The 17,466-nt window shown below is 46.5% G+C and overlaps 1 protein-coding gene across 5 annotated transcripts in view; it reads right to left on the bottom strand.

Moving 5' to 3' along the window:
• The window catches only part of SMARCA2 (SWI/SNF related, matrix associated, actin dependent regulator of chromatin, subfamily a, member 2), a 181,027-nt gene that overhangs the window by 151,877 nt on the left and 11,684 nt on the right, over positions 1 to 17,466 (bottom strand). For all 5 annotated transcript variants that reach the window (XM_044265960.1, XM_044265965.1, XM_044265964.1 and 2 more), the window contains exons 2-4: positions 15,184 to 15,447; positions 11,150 to 11,279; positions 5,088 to 5,459 (exon numbers count right to left, since the gene is read on the bottom strand). In XM_044265960.1, coding sequence (XP_044121895.1) covers positions 5,088 to 5,459; positions 11,150 to 11,279; positions 15,184 to 15,411 — 730 coding nt within the window. In that variant the 5' untranslated portion in view covers positions 15,412 to 15,447. The remainder of the gene's footprint in view (positions 1 to 5,087; positions 5,460 to 11,149; positions 11,280 to 15,183; positions 15,448 to 17,466) is intronic.

Genomic DNA, 17,466 nt, shown 5'->3' with positions numbered 1-17,466 from the left:
AAACCCACTCACTGAACCCCCTAAAAACACCATCTTTAAAAAGAAAATGCGGGTCTTACTGATACGATATCATAATAATTACTGGGTGTTCAGTTCTACAAGTATTTTCCTTCTTTCAAAGTTTAAATAATTCATCAACAAAAGCCAGAACAGGGCACTAGAGTTACACATTCCACCTGGTTCCAGAACTTTCTTCGTTAGCTTTCTTGCCTGTAATTACCTATGCAGAAGCCTCTGATGACTCCTTGAGGTATATTCAAGTCTGCATTTTTAAAGCCACATTTCATCAGAGGAAGGTATCCAAACCATGTCTGATATTCCTGGTTCCAGTCCTAGTCATTTTTAGCCTATGACTCAAGACAAGATCTAATACACACAATAATTTGACTTTCTGAATCCATTAAAGACAAAGACATTCTTAGCCAGCTGACCGACCCTTAAAATGGAGAAGCAGAGAGACAGAGACCCAAACATGAACTTCCATATTCAAGTCTCCCAATTCAAAAAGTCCCACAACTTGCTGTAAACGAGCCTGAGCTGGTCCCTTAACCCCGTGAGGCTCAGTCTCCCCATCCGTAGAATGGGGTAGTAACCTCACCCCCCAGGATGGGAGCGAGGACTCAGTGAGACCGGGTAGCCACACGCTCCAAGCCTCCACTCTGGTCATTTTTAATACTAGCAAGGCCAAGAAGGTTAAGTCTCATTCAGTTACTTAGCTTTATAGAGAAACCCCATGGCGAAGGCAAGGCTTTTAGGGAAGCTTGGTACTGTGCTGGCTGGCAGCGTTGAGAGTACACTCTCCTACAGCAAACTTCAGGATGTTTCTGTGGCTCAAGACGACTTGGCACAAACACTCAGATAAGTCGGCTTGCCACCTGCTTCCTGCCGAGCTCCTATCAAGAGCCACTTACAAGCAAATTCCTTTCCCGACTAAACACCGCGAGTTCATTTACTGCGTGGGGCTATTTTTGCCTCCCTCCCAACACATTACATAAAAACTCCTACTTACAGAGCCCAGGGAAGCGAGGGCAGCTTGCCGCAGATGGACATGCCCAGAATGTAACTGCCTGTTCTTTGCATTTCTTGCTTGTCCCTCAGGCCGCTTAGAGCCGAGGTGCCTGGCGAGGTCGGCTCTCTATCAACAGACGCTATCCCTGCTACCAACACCCGGGGTCTGCTAAATGATCAGACCGCTTCCCGGGATCTTCACACGTAAGACAAATTACATTCCTTAGCTTATCTCCTATCCACCCCACTCCCAACATAAACAATTTAGGCTCAATTGTCAGAGCTTCCAAATGTGGCTGTTTCCCCCTCAGTCCTCACCTTGGAAATCAAGGCAGAGGTATGTCCAGACACCCCTGAGAGTGACCCCGTGCAGCTAAGGTGGGCAGGGGGCATTTTTCTCGGATGCATCCCTCTGCCTGATTTTAAGAAACAGGAAAACGAACTTATTAAAACACCGGAGTCTCACATGTACAGAATTTCTGTGCATTCAGGGCTCACACTGTCTTCCTAGCACACTAGGATCCTCATTCAATATTCTGTGCCTTAAATAAGGATTTAAGTGGTTTCCATGGGTTGAAAAAAATAAATGTAATGAAGTGTATTTAAATTGAACGTACCTAGATATTTTAGGTACCCAAAAAGAGTGGGGGTGGGAGGGGCAGGGAGCAGGAGAGGCAAGTGCTGAGAAAAATTAGCAATGAAACGTTTACTTTCTACCATAAGATCTTCCCCACCCCACACCAACCCCCCCAAAAAAAACAAAAAACAAAAAAACCCCTGAAAAACCCCAAGTTATACAGTTCTTATTTTTAATTTTGCTTTAGTCTCCATAGAAGAAAAAAAATGAATCAAAGTGAAAAACAAAAAGATGATGGCTTAGATGTGCACAGAGCCCACAGCAGGTAAGGATTTAGAATTGTTTAAATTTAAGAAGAATTATTTGTTCAGTGTGCAACTCCTGCAGTCAACCCATAATTCTCCAGTCGTGGCCTCTGAGGATGTGGGTCACTTAGGGTGAGCAGGTTTGAGGCAGACCACCCCAGCCAAAGAGATTCTCCCAAACACGAGTAAGACGACAAAGCCGGACAAAAGAAACATGGAATATTCTGCCAGATAAATGGACATCCTTAAACTTATTTTTTTTCTCTGATATATTAGTAGAGGTATTTATACACAATAATACTTTTTTTTAAATTAAGGAGGGATGGAGAGAAGTAATAACAAATTTTAAAAATATTAACTCTAAAATTAAAATATGCCTTGCCTTATTTTGACTTGCCCTAAATGCCAACCCCCCAAAAAAGCCTGTCAAGTAATGACATCATCCGACTCTGAAAGCTGAGATTTGGGGACAAGTTGTGCAGCACTTTGGGGTGTAGCTGCCTTCCCAGTGGCAGGAATGGGTCTGCTCTGTTGGCGGGCCGGAGCTCCTTCCAGCTTTGTCCACAGCCTCCTTGCCCACTCTGGCATCAAACACGATCTGCCCAAATACCTTCCCTTCTAATGAAGCCTGACCGCCGGGAATACAAGAGACAGAGCACTGAGTAACACAACGGCTTCCTCCTGACCCTGGTGAGCAAACACGAAGCATGAGAGATGGGTAACGCCTGGTCCAGAAAACACACTCGGGATTGTGCTCACGGGGACCTGAAGTGGCCGTTAGGTACAATGTCCAGACAACGGAACCTTGATCCCCTAAGTTTTACTACTTTAATCGGTCTCCTTCTTCGAACTTTGGGTGAAAGTTTTCTGAAATGAATCCTTCAGCTTCCTGCCTTCTTAAAGGGCACTCGGGCCTCTTTTCCTGCTGTGCACGGGTCATTTTAAAAAACACTCCTGTCTGGGGCGCCTGGGTGGCTCAGTCGGTTAAGCATCTGCCTTGGGCTCAGGTGATGATCTCAGGGTCGTGGGATCGAGCCCCGCATTGGGCTCCCTGCTCAGCGGGGGGTCTGTTTCTCCCTCTGCTCTTCACCCTGCTTGCGCTCGCTCTTTCTCTCTCTCTCTCAAATAAAGTCTTAAAAAAAAAAAAAAAAGTAGCGATGCTCGTGGAGGTCTGTGAGGACACCCCAGGCCATGCTTCGATGCACTGTGAAGGACGCCTATAGGACACGGTCCCACACCACTAGCGCCTGGGAGGTACTGGCTTTGCTTCTCCCTCCTCCAACTACCAACTCTCTGGTGGTTCTAGAGGAAACTACTGCAATGTGGCATGTCAAGAGTCCTAAATTCACTGCCCTTGTCTGGAGAACCAGTAGACAGCCTCTAGGTAAGGAGCGGAGATCCTTTTTCTTTTGGGACACCCATGAGGAAAACGGCTGCTGTCTTTGGCTCCCGGTTTAGGACACGTTCTTTCCCGGCCATGCATGAGCACCTCTGTGATGAAGGAGTCAGGGCAGGGGTAAGGACACAGGCTCTGGGGCAGACCGCTACCATGGGCATCCTGACTCTCCATGTTCTAGGTGGGTCCCATGCGCAGAACATTCGAGCTGCGCACAACGCACAAGGCAGTCCCATGGGTGCTTAGGAAGCCCAGGCTACACACCCAGAGACATGCGTGTACTTTTTCCTTCCCTCTGGCTACCTTCCCAAGAGCTGGAGTTAGGCTGTTCTGAACCCTCTAAACACAACAGGTGTCCACAGTCCCATTTTGGGCCTGGCTTTCCTCAGTCCCACAGGGTCCTCCACCTGCCAGAGCACCACGGTCCCTACACAGAGGTCTGGAGCGGACGCGATCCTTTCCTGCTCCTTAAAACTCCTTAAAACCCATTCCTAAGGCTATCCGCCATTAACAAGGTGAGTTAATCCTTCCAGTAGGCCAACTCTTGGAGCCTCCCCCACCAGAAAAGAAACATTTGCAAACCCAGAAGGCAGACGATAACCGAAAGATGATAATACTACTAATCTGAACTCCTCCCCACTGCCTAAGTCCTCAAGCTTAGACAAAGTACCAATGTTCCAAATGAATCATTGGCAGTGATCCGCACGTCCCGGCTTGCCCCAGGGAGAGGGAAGCAGTCACAGGACAGGGTGTCAACGTTGAGGAAGACCCTGGGATTCCAAACTCTACTTAGGACAGAACCATCAACTCTTCGTTTATCTGGTGGTTAACAGAAACCTTGCCAGAGAAAACAACGTTCGCGGAAGCGCATCGCACAGCCCCCTGCACCTCTGAGTTCTAGTGGCGGGGTCCAGCCAGACCGTCAGAAGGCCATGCAAAGGACCGGCTCATCTCCACCCGTTACGTCCTATCACAGCCTGGGGTCTGATGCCAGGGTCTATAGAAGAAAGAGGCCGCATGGATTCTGTTACTCTGTTTATTAGGAACAAATCTTATCGATGCCTCTATGATGCAGTGTCTCTTACAACAATAATAACAATACCAATAATTAAAAAAAATATATCCCACCTGGAAAATCTACCTTATAGTCTCAGGCTAGAAAAGGCTCTGCGTTCCTCTGAGCAACAGGTAAGCCGCCTGCTCCCGCATGGTGAGGCTTTGGTAGCAGACCCCGGGTCTCCTCTCCTGGCTGCCAGGAAGCCGCAGTCCTCTCTCGAGCTCCAGGGCAGCAACCGTGAGCTCTGGGGCGCCCTCCATGCCCCTGACCTCCCTGACCCCGACTGCTATTTCCCTCTGCTTCTGATTTCCTACTTGATAATGACTTTACCGCAGGTTTGCTCTGCGGAGGTCTCCCTAAATGCTCTTCACCACGCCAAGGGGCAGAGAGGAATAAATCAACACCCACAGCGTGGCTCGAGGAGAGAAGGCGTCTAGGGGCGCCTTCTGGCCGCGGGAACGCTCTAGAGGCCTGGTTCTTAACCTGGGCCGGGTGGCCGAGCTCCCGACCGGACCAACCTTGAGCCTCTTGAAAGAGAATGCAGAATCGCCGGGGACACGGCTCCCTTCCCGGGAGCCCTGCGGGGCAGGAGCCCAGGGATCCAGCTACGGAAGCCACACAAGGGTACAACAAAAGGCCAGGCCAGAACACGGCTGAGAGCAGCCCAGCGCCTCTGCGCCCTTAGCAGTCCTCCTTAGCCGAGCTGGACCGTCGCGTTACTCGTGTGGTTGCACATTAACCTACCAGATGGTCTGCTGTAGTTAACAAGGGCCTGCTGCTGCGGCTGCTGCGCCTGCGGCTGGGGCTGCGGGGGCTGCTGCTGCTGCATGCCGGGCAACGTCCTCTTCCCCTGGACTGCAAGCTGCAGTGTTTCGGGGAGGGGCTGGCCCCGGGCCAGCATTTTGTAAGCTAAAATCTGCGCTCGCAGCTGATGCAGCTGGACGGGGCTGAAAGGCGAGGGGCCTCTGTTGGGCTGGCTCATCGCCTGCGGATCGCCCGAGATGAGGGGCCCGGGCTGGCTCGGCGGCATCTGGGGAGGGGTCGGGCCGCCTCCCGACATCGGGCTGGAGACGTGCTCTGGGGCTCCCAGCGGAGACGGGTGTGGCGACATGTAACCTAGAATAAAACAAGAAAGGAGATCAGATGCTGCCCCCAGTGACCCTGGAAGCCCGGCATTCGTGGTCATTTGGATGGTTTTCTGCAATGGCACCGCCTGCTAGAAATTTAAATATGCATCACTTAATAATTACAGAACTACGGGTGATTATCAAATTGCTCTGTACCAAATACATGCGGTGAAGATTTTCCAGTCATCACATTAAAAAGTGAAAGACACAGAGCCAAGTTTGGTAATAATGCTTTGCTGAAATCAACATACCCCAAATATCATCATTTCAAAATAAAAAATGATCAAAGACGTAGTTTACATTCTTTTTTCTTTTTCACGCTAAGTGACAGCACATCTCAATTAGGACAAGCCACATTTTAAGCAAAATGATCAATAGCCACATGTGTCCCAGAAGGGACGCTGCTAGTGGCTGTTGCACACATAAAGACAAGACAGCAGGGGACAGTGTTATATGTTAAAAGTAGTTCCAACCTCCAAAACAGAACCTGGTCAGTGTGTACTATCTCGCAACGGGGAATGAAGAGTCTCTTATGGGACAGCAAATTATTACTTGGTTTATCATCGTGCGCAATTATTGAGGGCCTCCACTGCCACAGAGACTACACAAGGCACTTAGTTTTCTCCCTTGAAACAGAGCCTGATGGAAGGATTGAGTGCAGGGGATTTACTTGGAAGGTTCAAGCACACTGACTTGGGGGTGAGTGGGTACAGATAGGTGAAGTAAGTAGAAGACAGCAGCTGCTCTGGTGGGTGCTAATTTTAGGCACAACCTCTGGGGTATAAGGTCAATGACTCACCTCTAAATTATCCTAGGGAATGAGGTGGGGGTAGGGAAGAAGCTAGGGTATTTATACTCTCAGGACCATCAATCAATGCTTAGGTCACTGGTTTTACTCTGGGGATTATTAGTCCCCAGGGACTTTTCCAGGTGTGGGCAAGAGGGGCTGAAGTCCATTGGAGGCTCCACTGGAGGCAAGATGGCAGGCTGGTCAGTGGACTTCATATGGGTGAGAGCACGGACAGGGAGGGTAAGGACAATTAAAGGGATATGAGTGGCGTACACATTATTTCTTTAATCCTCACAACAGCCCCCAAAGCTAAGTGTTGTCACCTCCATTTTTTTTTTTTTTTTAAATAAGGAAACCGAGACTCAGAGTATCACATAATTAGGTCTTGGCAGCTTTAAGATACAAACCGAAGTCTGTCTGACTCCAATGTGTATGTATTCTTTCCAGGCTCTAATATTAATTTGGTTTTATACAAGCAAGTTAGAGACTTGAACATCTCAGAAATCTTCTAGGAACCATTTACAATATCACATAAACACGAGAGTAATCTGTTTGGGCTTTAAGAGATCTATGTGGGAAATTTAAGAATGCATTTCTCGGAGAAGAAAAGTTAAAAAAAAAAGCCTGAAGTATTTCAAGGAACTTATTTCAGGAGATGAACTATAGATACTATAGATTCTGGCCAACGAATTCCTAGAGAAACCTATGACTGAGCATTGCTGGCACGAGAGCCAAGGTGAGGAGGGAACGAAGTAGCCTCCTGCAATCCTAAAGGTTGCCGTGAATTCAAACTGAGTGCTAATTAATCAAGTCACTGGTGTCCTAAGACACAATATAAAATATCAGATTCAAGGTCTTTGCCCTTTAATAAATGTACTCAAAGTCACAATTATCATAAAGGTCATCACACAGGTGTTTATTAGACATCTGCTGTGTGTTGGAACCTATGTCGGGCTTGAGCAGAAAGCTCTGGGCATCCACATGAGATCACGGAGGCCCAAGAACATCAGACCGACGCTAAGTGGGGACTCAACATCACCACTGGAAAGACTAGAGAAGAGAAAGGCCATAATTTTATCTCGATTCCCAGTTTGGAAAGGGAAACAAATGTATTCAGATGCTCTAAGATGAGGGTAGGCTCTGTCCGACAAGCTGGTGAGCTGAGGAGATCCATTCAAAGCAACGCCGCCCTGAGGAGAACTAGAAGTTCTACTAAGTCTCATTCCCCAAATCCCTACCTCATAATGGAGTGCAAAACCACTCAGCCACTAGGGTTCTAGTCAGCCATCTGAGGCAGCCAAGAAAATGCCCCAGAGCAGCCTGCATGACCAGCAGAAATTTAAAGCCCGGTATGTTGTCACTTATGACAGAAAACGTTTGAGTGGATCCCCAACACGCACAGAACTTTGTCATTAACATTCTTCCTCCTCCATGAGGCTTAAGTTCGCCCCTTAATTGTAATGCTGGTGCCTGTGGGCATATAGTTTGTTCATTGTTGAAAGCACCTTCCTGACACCTTTTTGACCAACTCTCTGTCTACCACGGGGGGAGAAACCTGCTACCAAAAATCTTCCTACTGGGATTTGCATAGTTGAATGGATACCATCAGGCATTGAAATGGGTCCTACGTCTCCTGCCTTCCAGTCTCTCCTATTTCCAAGGTCATCATCTGTGGCTTCCCCAAGATGTGTCACAGGATGGCCAAAACAATGGACCAAAACATCAGACAATGCAGTCGAAACTCAACTGTTGACTACTCTGCTCTATCAAACTACGAAGTATGGGAAAATGAGTCTAGAAAAGTGAGACAGTTGTATCCGGCACAACGATTAGGTTTACCTCACATTCACTAAGAAAAACGCTGAGAGTGGAATAAAAATCATTTTCTGGAATTAATCCATGCAACAGAAATTTACCTCAAATGTGACAAGAAACTGGGGATAGGAAAAAAAATTCTTTCCTAAGAAATACAGGGGATGTTAACAGAATCATTCTATCTCAGTATGACATTAAAAATGTGACAGTGTTTAAGCTGAAGAGATTTTTTTCCCCCTACATGACTAGCATTCCATAAAACTTCAGGAAAAGCCAGAATCTAAATGATGAGACAACATAATGTATTTTAGTAATTATCTTTAGTTAAGGAAACGGGGTGAAGCAATTGCCTGAGAGAGAATAGACATTTGTCTGTGGGATGCCAGTGTCGATACTGAATCTGCTCTTTTTGAACTCTGGTTTGATTTGCTCATTCAAAAGTGGTCCCCAAAAATGTGGCAGTTTTCCATTCTAAGTCTGTGAGGGCCATTATCTCCCTGGTTTCACCTTGCCTCAAGAGAAGCGGTCATGTCTCTCCTTTTAATAATCTTGAACTTATAAGTGCCAATTTTATATGAATTTTCTCTTCTCACACACACACACACACACACACACACTGGCACACACGCATTGAATATTATATACTTGCCTTTGAAGGCTTTTCCTGTCCAATGGACTAAAAATAAACAATGTTATCACTGGGACCATAAGGTACACGATTCAGTATTTACTGAAGGAAATGGTTTTGTTTCTCAACCAATACCGCAAAATAACCTAATACGTTGCTAGGTAGTTAAAGCTAGCAGCTTTCCGATCAATACCACACCTCTCCATACGTGTGTTTATAAAGGGTTTTGTGTGTGTGTGTGTGTGTGTGTGTGTGTGTTTTACAATGAGGTCTTTAAAGATACATGCTATTACAGGGTCTATTTTCTTTTTAGATCATTACATAGAATAAGACTCTATTATACCAATACTACTTTATGCAAAAATATGCTTTTAAATAACTCATTCCCCAGCCTACAATGCACTTTACTGGTTGGCAGAAATATATTACATGCTAATTCGGATTCCATTTAGCGCAGACCCCTACATTTCGAGGTAATTACGACTTGCCGAAATTATATAAAAATTAGTATCTATTTAAAATGGTTGGCTGGTGAATGCATCAGCTCACTTCTCTACCTAACTGAGCAAAATGAACAAGGTATCTATCCAGTGAAGTGCCAGATGATGTACCAAGTGTTGGAGATCCCAAGAAGAATAAAAGGAACCAAGCAGTGAGAGAAATTTTAAGATACATGAAAGTGCTCACTGAAAATTCATGCATTTAAAGTGTTTTGTGTTGGAGGTTTCCCTCAGGCCCTACTCCTAGAGGCACCACAAAGCCCGGAGCAGACAGAGGAGGCAGTTGGCTTTGACAGCCATGGAACGTCATTCATCTACACCTCTCCGGGAGTACATTAGCTCTGGGAACACAACTGGCTCCTTAGAATTTAACTGCTAATCCTGCGAGTGTTGTCTAAACCCATTCTTAGCCCTGAACGGGTCAAGTATTTTCTTCCTATACTGCAAAAAATCCAAAGGAATCAGGCTGGCTGGCGGCCATGGTCAAAATCTGAGGCATCATCTGCGATACTCACAGGTGTTTGCTGTCAAAATTTCAGTCAGAGGCTGGGATAGCCAAAGCCTGCTTGACTCTGAAGGAAGATACACTCCTGTGCCTCCATGACTTGCGCGCGCAGGTGCATGTGCACACACACACGCACGCGCGCACATATTTAATTCTGAATACCTTTCTCAAAATCCTCAGTCAAAAAATCTCCCCTCGGGTGGAGGGATGGTCAATCATGAACAGAGAAAAAGCCCACATATATTGAACGACAAAGGACTACCTATGACAACACATAAACCACAAACTTCGAATGCAAAGATCAATATGCTAGGGTTAACTTGTCCTTGGTTAAGGCATGCCCTTGCATGCTGAAATGACCGTCCAGTGATTCCGCAAACAGGTCACACTGTACTCAAAGTCATTGTACCTTCAACAGTGAGGAAGGAGGGCGCTGAGGAGAAGAGAAATATGTCATATATGGATTCGCTGTTACTGTGGGTTGAATTATGTCCTCTACAGGGTTAGGCCAAGGCCCTAACCTCTAGGACCTGTGCAGGTGGCCTGATTGGGATACAGGATCCTTGCAGATGTCATCAAGTTAAGATGAGACCATACTGGATTGGGGGGGACCCTAAAACGATGACAGGTGTCCTTACGAGAAGAAGAGAATCTGGCCGCGGGCACAGACACTCCAAAGGTCACATGGAGACCAAGACGGATTGGAAAGAGAGATCTACAAGCCAAGGGGTGCCAAGGGTTGCTCTCAACCACCAGAAGCTAGGAAGAGGCAAAACCAAAGGTTTTTCCTGAAAGCCTTCAGAGAGAGCAGGGTCCGCGGATACCTTGATTTCAGGCTTTCAGCTTCTAGAAGTGGGAGAGAATCAATTTCTGTTGTTTCATTGCCCCCCGCCCCGTTTGTGGGAATCAGTTACAGCGGTCCTAGGGAGACAAACACAGCCACCCACCAGCAATGGCAGGTAATTCCACAGCCAGAAAAAGCCACCTGACAATGTCTGAGCGGCAATTCAAGGGACACAGGTGGCTCATCTTACCTTCACATCTCTGCTATCATCTGGAGGCAGACCTGGTTTCTCCTTCTGGCCCTGTCGCTTACTCACTTAAGAAAACACAGCAAATTCTCAGAGATTCAGCTTTCCCATCTAGAAAACGAAGCTGACCCCATTTACCTTCAAAGATCATAATAAAGAATCCGCATCGGGTGCACAAAGCCACTTTGCAGATTGCTTGGACACAGTGGGAGCCAGTAGAATTTACAAGGATCTTGCAAATAACACTGCCCATACAAAAATCATAGTCGTGTTAGCATGGCTGAGGGGAGAAGCAGCCTGCAGGGTTCAGTCTTCCTGAGACACGTTCTTTGGAAGTCACAAGTAAAGTAACCGGTAAGACAGAAGACAGACAGTGTGGAGCCAATAGCAGGTGTGCAGCGGACACAAACCTTGGCTGTGTTGATCCATCGGACTCTGGGGAGGACCCATTCCCGGGTGAGGCGGCCGCATACCGGAACCCTTCAGGGAACTACAGTGGATATCTTCTACAATCCCCTTGTCATGCAGACCATCGATGGGCTGGAACATTGAAAGGACATCAGTTAGATGCCTCTGGGAGGTACAAGATTTCCATCTGGGCCTTTAAGATCCCTCACTTTTTTTTTTTTTTAAACATTTTATTTATTTGACAGACAGAGAGCACAAGTAGGCAGAGAGGCAGCAGAGAGAGGGGGGGGAAGCAGGCTCCCCCCTGAGCAGAGAGCCCAATGCGGGGCTCGATCCCAGAACCCTGGGATCATGACCTGAGCCGAAAGCAGAGGCCTAACCCACTGAGCCACCCAGGCACCCCGTAAGATCCCTCACTTTTAAAGTCTTCAAAACCGTGGCATAATCATCCACTGCTCATACGACAGACATATACTTTAATACCTGTACTACCTGTACTTTCATATTACCCATACTTTGCAGGTGGGGACGAAAAAAAAAAATAAGACTACACCAAGGGGGTCAGCAAAACTATTCATAAGTCCAAAGTTAAGGCTTTAAACAGTTGGGTTTTTTTTTAAGATTTTATTTATTTATTTGGCAGAGAAAGAGGGAGAGATCACAAGTAGGCAGAGGCAGGCAGAGGAGGAGGGGGAAGCAGGCTCCCTGCTAAGCAGAGAGCCCGAGGCGGGACTTGATCCCAGGATCCTTGAGATCATGACCTGAGCCGAAGGCAGCGGATTTGTGTGTGTGTGTGTGATGTCAAACGTCTACAAATAAAAATGACGTCCTGCTCACGGATGCAAGCCACTCCTCCCTACCCTCTCAAGTAAGTCCTGAAACCTGTTGTGGTTGAAGGCAGGCCAAAGTCCGAAGGAAGGCTATTTGAAATGTCTGCAATGATGCTTTTTTCTTTTTCCTTTTTCTTTTTTGGCCATATTTTTTTTTCATCAGGGAGAAAAGAACTACATGGAAAGTTTCAAAGTCGAAACCAGAAAGTTCCAGGCAGTCAGGAAAAGAGGAAGACGCGGGGCGAGGTGGGGTGCCGCCGGAGGAGGAAGGTATGACGGACGAACCGGCACCACAGACAGAAGATGACTTGCAAACGTTTTAAAGGCAGAGTTTGGGAAGAAAAAAGAAAAAATCAAGATCACAGGGACTCCAACCAGGACGTGAGGCCTTGTGCCTAAAAGGCACACCATGAAGAGCCATCGAGCTGACATTAATCCAATCCAGAATTGGGCAACGGAGCATGTGTGTGTGTGGGGGGGGGGGGATGAAAAGTCTATTCCTCCCCAAACTGGAAGAGCAATTTTCAGAACCGCCTGAAAGAAATAGTTCCAGGAGTTTATAGAAACCAAATGACTTCAAGCAAGAAAGTATGAGTGTTTGCAGTTTTACAGAAAGGAAAGTTAATTTCTGCAGAGTCAAAAGCATGCACTTGAAAAGAGGAGAAATTTACCATAAAGAGGATGTTCGGAAGAAAAATGGGAAGAATTTGGTATAAAGAGTGTCTCTGAGTCGGTTAAATAGTAATAATAGGGAGGAAATCAAAGCAACACAAGCAGATGTATTTAGGCCACTTGTTTATTTCCAGCGATGTTGAAAAGCGAAAAGCTGCATCTCAGAGGGAGAAGGAGGAGAAAGACAAGGCACAGAGCTGCCCTGGAAAAGGACTCGAGAAAGGGGAGGCATCTGGTCAGCAAGTGTGAACTCGAGGCTCTTAACCGCGTCCCCACGCAGGGAACCATCTGGGGGGTTGGTAAGAAGGAGGAAACAGGAGGGAAAAAATGCAAACTCCGTACAACAAGAGAAAAGTGAAACAAAAAAAGAGTATCATGGGGGATAATGAGAAGATACGAGAAAGGCACTAGGTCACAAAATAGAAGAGATCAGAAGAGATAATCACCCATAGAAACGACCCAGTGCAAAAATCCATCCGGGACCCAACACTCAGTCATGCCTTATCACCTTCCAAATGCCTAAATGATACTAAAGGTCAGCTAAATCTTTCCTCCACATTTTATCTTTCATTTGGGAGGTGAGACAGCCTCGAACCACCCTGAAATTATTCAAACCACTTGGACTAAGGCCCACGAGTGACAGATCAGGCCTATAATAGCTCCCAAATTAATTTAATAGGAATGCAAGACAATGTAATGACTTCAGTATGTCAAGATGTTCAATACGTCCCCTCAAGAATATGATTTGGAAAACAAGCAGCTTTATTTCTTTACATACTGGACAAGCTAAAAGTATGTTAAAAAAACAAAACAAAACAAAACAAACTCGAAAGCAGAGCAAGAACGTGGGGCTACAATGCAGGGTATCCAGTGTGTGTTGTCAGAGGAGAAGAGGAGGTCCCAGAGTAATTAACAGTGACGACGTGGTGGTATTATGGCAAAAGGAAAACAAAACCAAAAAGTCAGACCTGTGTGATGCGGACACCTGGATTGATCCAGGACCTTTCACTGAGCAGGGAGGAGCGTGAGGTATAAAAAGCAAGCACAAAACTGAGCAAAAACCCCTCACCTGGGGTGAGGCCAGGATAAACCGTTTCTTTATCTCAGTATGGTTTTACTTTTCAAAGTGAGTATGTATTACTTTCCTGATTTGAAAATCATCAAATAACCAGATTTGTTAAAAAAAAAAATGGAAGAAGAAGAGCAAAGGAAAGGAAAAGGAAAAAGGAAAAGAAAGGAAGGAAAAGACAAGACAAGATGAGGGTAAGAAAAAGGGTCTTCCCTTCTGGGCTCTGATGCCCTACTTTAAAACTGACCTCCAGTCCTACATGACTAGAGGAAAGACTTGCTCTTTTTTGATGTAATCCTTCTGTTTTAAACCAGGATCTTCTGTGGTCTGTGTACTTAATACCAAGGGGCAGCCTGACCGCCCCATATATCTGTGACATCATCCGAAAGGGATGGAAACCTCTACTTGTCTCATCACAACACATGCCCCTCGGGCCACTGCAGTGTGGCCTCACTGAGTTTCACTGGCCACTTACTCACTTTCAGAGCAAACGGTCACAGCATCTGGCTGGCTTTCTCAAGAGGCAGCTCTCTCTTCTTCGCATCTCCTGTGAAAGGTCTAACACCTAGTTATGCTGAAGGGATCCCTCCTATAGCCACAATCCAAGCCTCATACATAGGAGAGTATTATAACCTCAGTCCAGAAACAGACAAATGGACCTGCGCTCTGCAGAATCCCAGCCCTCTTCCAAAATCAGAATAAAGCCACTTGACGGAGGAGACAGCAAAGTGCATTTTAGGGAGTCCCTAGAAACTACTTTATTTCGATAAAGACTTAACAACAAAAAAAGAAGCCTTAGAAAATGACTCGTTTACTTTCCACTCTGTGGGATCTATTTTTTTAAGTAAGTATCAACATTCTTAGGGAAGAATAAATTTCAATACATCCATTCGTGGATGATATGTGATTTTACATATACGGCTGGAGAAAAATCAAGATTTATACACGAATATACTTACTCACCAGGCCCACAGCCCACAACCCACAAATCACAGAACCTAATTGTCAGAACTACAAATCCTATCTAGCATTGTTCAAAAAGCCAAGATTTGATCTTCCTTTACAACATCTGTAACAATAACAGAGCCTCAGAACGTATGTTTTGAATAATATACAAGATAAGACAAAGACCTTGCTTGATTCTCTTATTAATAAGAGTAGGGGGAAAAAAAAGAGGGGGTGTTATTAGGGATATTAGCCATCCATGACTCAGAAGACAGAGTGAACAAGAAAAGGAACTCTTGGGGCGCCTGGGTGGCTCAGTGGGTTGAGCCTCTGCCTTTGGCTTGGGTCGTGATCCCAGGGTCCTGGGATCGAGCCCTGTGTCGGGCTCTCTGCTCAGTGGGGAGCCTGCTTCCCTTCCTCTCTCTCTTCCTGCCTCTCTGCCTGCTTGTGATCTCTGTCTGTCAAATAAATAAATAAATATCTTTTAAAAAAAAGAAAAGAAAAGAAAAGAAACTCTTACCTTATGCATCTGGTGCATGCCTTCCTGCGGGAAGTCGGCGGACCCCATGGTCGGCATAGGGTGTGATGTGACACTGGGAGGTCCAGGGCTCGGCCCCATCATACTGTGCACAGAACCCGGGGACGGTCCGGGTCCTGGACTGGGTCCAAGAATGGGTCCAGGTGAGGGTCCGGGCCCTGGCGAAGGCCCTGGGTGGGGCATCGCGCCAGGGTCTGTGGGCGTGGACATCTACCTCTCCGGTCTTGACCAATCAGTAGAGGGATCCTGAGTCCAAAGGAAGAACAGAGAAAGGAATGTCTTCAACATGATGTTAAGATCAGAATGAAACAGTGTTAGTCTTTCATGGTGCCATTTCTGTAACAAACATCAAACAGGACTGCCCTGTCGCATCCAGATGTTTGAGGGAGTGTGATAGAGATCCATCTGCCCTAGTCTTTATGAAGACCACTTGTTTAAAAGGGAAAAAAAAAAACACTCTAAATGATTCCCCAGAAAGATATAAATCATCCAAGATACAAAAAAAGACCCACTGGAGAAACTCAAATTTAACACATAAGCAGAATTCTAAACAAGTTGGAAATTTATTACCAGAGTCAACAGATGCTCTCCATTACTTACTGGCTTGGGCGCCTTACAAGTCATTAACCCCCCAAAGCCATTAAAACATAAAACCCCTGAAAAAGTATCCAACCAAGACACATTTTCCTAAGCGAATGAGCGCCAGAAACTTCACAGAGAATTCTAGACAGTTAAAAGCGGGGAAAGAAGTACAATTTCAGAAACAGAGAAGGAAAGAGAATTAGCCATTGTGGGAAAAGCAGAGGCTGTGGGACAGGGGTTCAAATGCCCACACAGAACAGCGACTGGCTGAGACTGAAACGCAGTTGTAAGTGGTGTGTCACCTCCGGGCCTCCCCTGCCCCCCATGCATCATTATTGTCCCCACCATCTCTGCTGTACCACAAGTGATCAGAAGAAACAGTTCACTGAGTTCTTTTTTAAAAGATTTATTTATTTGACAGAGAGACGGGGAGCACAAGGAAGGGGAGCAGCAGAGGGAGAAGCAGGGATGCCCGATAGGGAGGCTTGATGACCCCAAGACCTTGAGATGATGACCTGGACTGAAGGCAGACGCTAGCCGGGCGCCCCAGAAGGAACGGTTTCAAGTGTGGTCCTCCTGCCGGCTCATGAATCGAAGACCACTTGGAGAACTGAGACCGGGGATTCAACCTTGGCTTCTCTGTGGCCCAAGATCTCCAAGAGAAGTCATCTGTGACTACCAGATCGCACCCAGCACGGACGGGGTGAGAAAATCCCAGTTCTCTGACTTCGGGAAAGCCAGATTCCATCACCCACACTCCAAGACTTCTTGGCATCCCCTTGTCGTGGGGAACCGCCTCATGGTGGGCATGCCTGCCTCTTGGACGGGAGCCAAAACGAGCAAAGACGCTGTTTCCCAGAGGCCGCATCGATGATAACGGAAGAGCGTCAGTGTTCAGTGCGACACAGGACCTTATGCTACCTGGGGCCACACACGCTGTCCACACAAAAACTTTTCTGCTGTCAACCTCAAAAAACACAGAATGAGACCCCGTTGGTGATTTGCTCACCCACTACTTAGTGGCAGGGCTGGGAATGGACCACAGGGGCCCGGCCGCTCACGGCCGGGGATACACAAAAAACCCACATTAGTTTCATTCGTCGCCACCGGCTCTCCCCTCTTGCTGAGTCTCTGGAAAGTGAGGGCCTTGAGGGCACGGGTCCTGCTCTCCTTCACTCCTGTGTGTCCCTGGCTCCTCCAGCCTCCTGTAGTGTGGGAAGGGCTCAAAAAGGAGCTGAATGGAGGCCCACGGATTCCAAGGGCAAACTATGAATAGCATCCGTTATTTGATAAATAAAAAATTAGAGAGTAATCCGTGCCTGAGCTATGTTCACATAAAGAAATCTAGGAAGGGGAGGCAAGAATTTAGGCCATTCTGATGAATGAATTCGAGCTAAAACGGGAAGCAATGAAAGGCTACGTTGGAGGGATTATAACACAGTGTTTTGCTGATACAAGATGGGACTCAGAACCCAGCTGAAGTGGTTTCTAAAACAACAGGGAAGCTTCAAGGGTGAATTACAGCCTTGAATTCACTAGAGAGCCAAATGTTATTATTTATTCTTTGTGATTAACAAAGCGGGCAGAAGTAACTTTTTTTTTACTTTTTTTTTTGCATGCCACCCCCTCATACACAGGCTCGTTCAGTCAGCGTCCTAAATTTAGGGAGCTGACGTCAACTCA

The sequence above is a fragment of the Neovison vison genome, chromosome 9 (genome assembly GCF_020171115.1).
Source record: "Neovison vison isolate M4711 chromosome 9, ASM_NN_V1, whole genome shotgun sequence".
Classification (NCBI taxonomy): Eukaryota; Metazoa; Chordata; class Mammalia; order Carnivora; family Mustelidae; genus Neogale; species Neogale vison.
Note: the sequence above shows the minus strand (reverse complement) of the source record. Positions and strands in the feature narration are given on the sequence as shown.